The 6,528-nt window shown below is 35.0% G+C and overlaps 1 protein-coding gene across 1 annotated transcript in view; it reads right to left on the bottom strand.

The window, feature by feature from the left end:
* Nucleotides 1-6,528, bottom strand: part of LOC106878091 (diacylglycerol kinase zeta-like) — a 352,548-nt gene that overhangs the window by 58,675 nt on the left and 287,345 nt on the right. Inside the window, exon 15 of the mRNA XM_052974271.1 lies at nt 5,545-5,584. Within this exon, the coding sequence (XP_052830231.1) occupies nt 5,545-5,584 (40 nt within the window). The remainder of the gene's footprint in view (nt 1-5,544; nt 5,585-6,528) is intronic.

Here is a 6,528-nt window from a genome sequence, read left to right as displayed (position 1 = left end):
TATATATATATATATATATATATATATATATATATATATGTACATACACCTGTGTTTATATATACTTATAAACAACCATATACATATGCACCCATAAAGATACAAATATATATATATATATATATATATATATGTACACACGTATAAATATATATGTATAATATATGTATATAACAAACCTGTATAAATATATATAATGTACGTACACCTGTGTTTATATATACTTATACACAACCATATACATATGCACACATAAACACACACACACACACAAATGCATGCACATATAAATACATACATTTAATTTATATTTTGTATGAGGTATTTAGTGAACAATACGTATCCCATAAGCCAACCATTGTTTTAGGGTATTTGTGATACCCTGAAGCAACAAAAGAGTGTTTGTGCAACTCAAGCAAAAGAAATATCGCAAAGAATTTTGGTTTGAATGCATCATACGGTCAGCTTTCTCACTAATGTGTACACCTTTTGCTAATGTGTACTGGCAAAAGATGCAGGCATACACAAACCTATACATCATATTTGTTTTAACCTTTACTTTTCCATGTTTGCATGGGTCAGACATGTTTAAAGATGAAAAGTTTAAATCAAAATAATACATCATCATCATCATTTAATGTTTGTTTTCTCTGCTGGCATGGATTGGATGGTTTGACAGGAGCTGACCAGCCAGAGAGCAGACCAGGCTTTGTCTGTTTTGGCCTGGTTTCTACAAGCTGGATGCCTTTTCTGATGCCAACCAATTTACAGAGTGTATTGGGTGCTTTATACATGGTACTGGCACAAGTGTTTTTTATGTGACACCAGCATGGGTACATATGTATATATTTGTACACAAACACACACACAAACACATAATATATATGTGCACACGTAGACACTCATGAATATATGATATAGCCCAGCAGTCCTCAACCTTCACCAATAAAGGCAGGGATCAGTTTCATGTCAGACAATTTCGCTATGGACAAGGGGATCATGCACATAACAAAACAGTAAAGGGCATTATATATAATTTAATTATTACATAATGCATGTATGTTACATACATAAGACATATATAAGGCAAAAACATCTTGCAGAGTACAATAGCTAATAAAACAGAAACAAAATTTTAAAAAACCCTTTTTTTTCTGTGCTGCCCAGGTGTTACAGATCCTTGATACAGGTAACTCAGATAGATGATGATGATGCATGCATGCAAAACATTCTGAAAGAACACCAGGTGTCGATGAATGGTTGAATGACCAAATCCAAGTTACTCTGCTAGTTCCTCAACAGTTATACTGGCATTTTGTTCCACCAGGGTCTGCAGGACATCCTCATTGAACTCTACAGATCTTCTAAAACAAGGCTCATTTTCTAGGCTGTAGTTTCCAGCTTGGAATTTCTGGAACCATCGTTGCCACTGGCTTATGTTTATTGTCTAATCCCCAAATACTGCATTAATATTCCTCTCACTTTCTGTTGCTTTGTTGCCTTTATTGAACTCCTAAAGCAAAATATGCTGAATATGCTTCTTTGTCACTTCCATTATAGCTTAAAAAGAGATAACTGTTAAAATCAAACTGCACTCTTCAAAACTTGCACTAAGAATAAGTATAAGGTAAAATTACTAACTGCTTTTATTGCAAGTTGATGCAGGTAGTTTATCCTGTCCCCCTCCAGCTTTTAGTTCATGCAATTGAAAAAACTACATTATTTATGGGATGACCCAATATAAATGGAATTAATATGTATTCTTACAACAGGCTCACTGCTTTTTTAGCGAAAAATCATCAGAGAAGATATATTTTCATATGTTCTCAGATGATGCTTAGCAAATATTTGGTTTGTTGAAACCACATATTCTTGTGAAGAATATAATAAATTTATTAATATAGACAAACACAAACACAAACACACACACACACACACACACAGATAATAGATGAGAGCTAGATATGTTCAGTATAGAAAACACATAGTAGTGCTCAAATGAATTTAAACTTAAACTCTGAATTTTTCATGTAGCACTAAAAGTGGCCAGAACAGAAATCCAACATGAGTTGATACCCCACTCACTCACTCTCTCTCTCTCTCTCTCTCTCCACCCCCTCTCTCTCTATATATAAGGTTGTTGCCAGTGGCATGTAAAAAGCACCATCCAAATGTGGTTGATGCCAGCCACCCCTGCCCTGACTGGTTCCTGTGCTGGTAGCACATAAAAAGCACCATACAAACATGGCTGATGCCAGTGCCGCCTGGCTGGCTCTTGTGCCGGTGGCACGTAAAAAGCACCCACTACACTCTTGAAGTGGTTGGTGTTAGGAAGGGCATCCAGCTGTAGAAACACTGCCAGATCAGATTGGAGCCTGTTGAGGCCTCCTGGCTTGGCAGTCCCCACTCAAACCGTCCAACCCATGCCAGCATGGAAAACGGACGTTAAACAATGATGATGATGATGATTATATATATATATATATATATCACTGTTGCTTGTACCAATGATGCTCCAAGCAAGAACATATGTTTCAATTTTTGCTTGGGGGTGGGGGGGAACATGTGACAACATTTTATATAAAGATATTTTGTTGATGACTAAGTGACACAGATTCACTTGACCACTTATAATCTGTATTTTCACTTTTACGTTTACAGTCTGGAGACACAGAAACCGTTGCATAGATAACAGTTCTCTGATAATAAAATTAGCTTATCAGAAATGTAAGCTTCGTCTTCTAGGAATCATGGTAAATAGTTTTTAGCCTTCTTTCAGGGAAAAATAACATCCTTGAATCTGGGAAATATACATACATACATGTGTGCGTCTATACACACACACATAAGTATATACAAACATATACACATATACATACATAAAGATATACAAATATACATACATATATTCACCCATATATAAATATGTTTACATACTTTCATACACACACATATATATATATATATACATACACATTTCTTTTCTTTCCACCTTCTCTGCTTCTGTTCTCCATACCTTCTAGCTGGTAGTTTGTTACCATATTCCCCGCCCCCCCTACCATTCCTCTCTGTAGCCACTACAATATTCGTGCTTATCTCCACACTTCGACAGGGTTTACTTACATCTTAGCCCCACCTTTAGGATGATCATTGATTCCCATTGATCAATTCCCTCCACCTCACTTTTTTAATTACTTACTTTTTGTACTCTTTTTGCAGAAAAGTCAGATAACTCACACTGACTGACGCCTTCAGCAGACTTACTGTCTCTTTTTCTTTCCTCTCCCCTGTTTCTTTGCCCTCTCCACTAACCCCTTTGTCACTCACTCCATCTTTTACACCTCTTCCCTCCCCCGCCCCTTAAACTACACTTCCCTTTGACTCACATATTTGCTCCTCTGCATATCTTCTTTGCCATTCTCTCTCCTTACTTCTGTACCTCTTACTACAACCACTTCAGCTAATTTATCTGCCAATAGTATTGTAAATATCTATTCTCTTGTGGCGTTTGCTGTTAAATCTGAAGAGAAAGTTGTGAATTTACCGCGTGAAGATACACAAGAACCAAGATTTGTATAAGTTGATACTGTCTTTTGTTAATGTGTGAATAAGTAATGTTGCCTCTGTCTATTTCACCTATCTGCATCATTTGAAACAGCTGTAAAGACTAGGCAGTGGGGGAGGACAAACGAGGGGATTGTTAGATGAATGAAGGGATAACAAAGAGACTAAACACCTATGTTTCTGTGGTTGCATGAGTTAGGTGATTACATAACTGGGGCATCGTGTTACAGCTGGATACCCTTTCTGTTGCTAACTCTTATTTGTTTTTCAAGCAATGGATCTCTTATTTAATGGCTTTAATGAATAGAGATAATACTGAGCAGAGAAATACCTCTTTACTGTGTGAGGGACAAGGCAAGCTTCTTGTGTTAATGCCACAATAAAAGACAAGCAGTAAACTCTTTAAAGTGGTTGGTTCTAGAAAAGGCATCCAACCACATCAGAATGGAACTTACGAATGAGATGTGGTTGTCTGACTCATCTAGGAGGGCAATGGCTCCAAATAAATATTAGGTTCTTGAGAATTCATCCAACCCATGCCAGTATGGAAACTGAACATAAACTGATAATGATGACGATAAGTGTGTGTGTGTGTGTGTGTGTGTGTCTAATCCTTTGCAGACTTCTTTTAAAAAAACGAAGAAATTTAAAAAAAGGTATCCAGATTGAAAACGTGTAGACTGTAAGGAAACAAGAAAAAGCAGAAAAAAAAACAAGACAAAAACACAAAAAGAAAGTAGAAAAACAGATTTTTTTTCACATCTGTTTATTGTATTATGAAAAGAAAAACGGCAACAACAACCAGAACAACATAGAAATGAAATGTTTAAAGAAAACAGGTACAGATATAGAAAGATGTAGCCTACTGTTTCTTAATTTATAACATATCGATGCAATAGATGAAAGAGTTTCAATAGCATTAGGTCGTCTTATCAGATTTACTTCGGAATACCTGTGTATTCTGTTAAATCGTTATATTTGGTAACTGTAGCTTTGTTTTCCTTCTTAGTTGTTTATGTAATGCCGAGGAAAATTCTTTCTCTTTGACTCTGTTTACTTTGTCTCTCTCTAGTATATAGAATTCAACCAATTAACCGTTAACCATTCTTGTATTGTTTTTTCTTTCTCTTTCTTCTTTTAGAGATTTTGTAGATAAATGTAAGAGAATATCTAATACCAATGATTTAATTTTTCATGACTAACATTTAGATAATGGTATTTGAAGAGATTAGCATTAACACCAAATTATTCACCCCCTCAAGATAAATATTAAGCAATTATGTTAACAAGATACTAATCAATAATTATCTACCATCAATGTAAGAAACAGTCAAAAAGACAAACAAAAACCAAATGATAATAACTATGTTGCGATAATATAAACAAAAGCAACTTGAGAAATTGTTTGAGAAAATTTCCTAAACACAAAGAAGTGTGTTATTTAACATCATTCTGGTTGTGAAATATTAAATTATATTTTCAGTCTAAATTTGACTTTTGTTGTATCTGCTTGGCAAAAGACTTGATCTAATATTGTGTGTTGGAAGCTGAGCCACTTGTATTACATCATTTTATATAAGACTATTGAAGCACACACTGACTGTATTCACTTTTATTTTTAGGATTTTTACACAATCATTATTGCATATAAAATATTCTTTTCTACTCTAGGCACAAGGCCCAAAAGTTTTTGGGGAGGGGGCCAGTCAATTTGATCAACCCCAATATGCAACCGCCTGACTGGCCTTCGTGCCGGTGGCACATAAAAGCACCCACTACACTCTCAGAGTGGTTGGCATTAGGAATGGCATCCAGCTTTAGAAATTCTGCCAAATCAGATTGGAGCCTGGTGCAGCCATCCGGTTCATCAGTCCTCAGTCAAATCGTCCAACCCATGCTAGCATGGAAAGCAGATGTTAAATGATGATGATGATGCTATATATATATATAGTATTATATAAATTCACACAATACAAATACATCAGCCTCCAACACACGTTTTGTTGAATCTTTTGGCAAGCTGATACAACGAAAGTCAAAATTAGAATGAAAATATTATTTGATACTTCAAAAACAGAATCATGTTAAATAGAACGTTTTTTTTGTTACACACACACGAGATTTTCAATTAGCAAAACTGGGTAGTTTCTGTAGTCAAACATTAAACCCGTATAGTACAACTATTTGCTCTGCAGTTACTTATAACTCATTAGATAGCTTGTTCACATGAACTTTAATTCACAAATTTTCCTAAACAATGTGTGTGTATATCTGTCAGTGAGGATGCAATTATGTGCATGTATATATGCATGGTTTTACTGAAAGCTTATGTTTTCAGTAAACTTATGTTTCATATTGTGTATACAAATTCTTAATTTTTTTTTTTATAATTCTTTTATTACATTATTTACAATTGACTGATATTTATCCTCATCTTGTTTGTTGTTAGCACAACGTTTCAGCTGATATACCCTCCAGCCTTCATCAGGTATCTTGGGGAAATTTCGAACCTGGGTTCTCATTCCTAAGGCATTTTTTAATGTTGTTGTTATTATCATTATTATGATTATTATTATTATTATTCAGATCACTGCCTGGAATCGAACTCGGAATCTTGGGGTTAGTAGCCCGCACTCTTAACCACAACGCCACGGCATTCCAAGTTCAATTCCAGGCAGTGACCTGAATAGTAATAACAACAACAACATCGAAAAATACCTTAGGGATAAGAACCCTAAGGTTCGAAATTTCCCCCAAGACACCTGAAGTAGGCTGGAGCGTATATCAGCAGAAATGTTGTGTTAACAACAAACAAGATGAGGACAAATATCCGTCAATTGTAAGTAATGTAAATAATTCCTCATATCTTAAATATAGAACTGTATTGTATTCTTTTATTAGTTTATAATTTCAAAGAATGAAATTCCAAGGTTTGGCAACATTTCTAAAATTTCTTTGTGAAGC

This window comes from Octopus bimaculoides, chromosome 18, assembly GCF_001194135.2.
Source record: "Octopus bimaculoides isolate UCB-OBI-ISO-001 chromosome 18, ASM119413v2, whole genome shotgun sequence".
NCBI classification, from domain to species: Eukaryota; Metazoa; Mollusca; class Cephalopoda; order Octopoda; family Octopodidae; genus Octopus; species Octopus bimaculoides.
The sequence above is the reverse complement of the archived record's forward strand: the minus strand, read 5'-3'. Positions and strand labels throughout refer to the sequence as shown.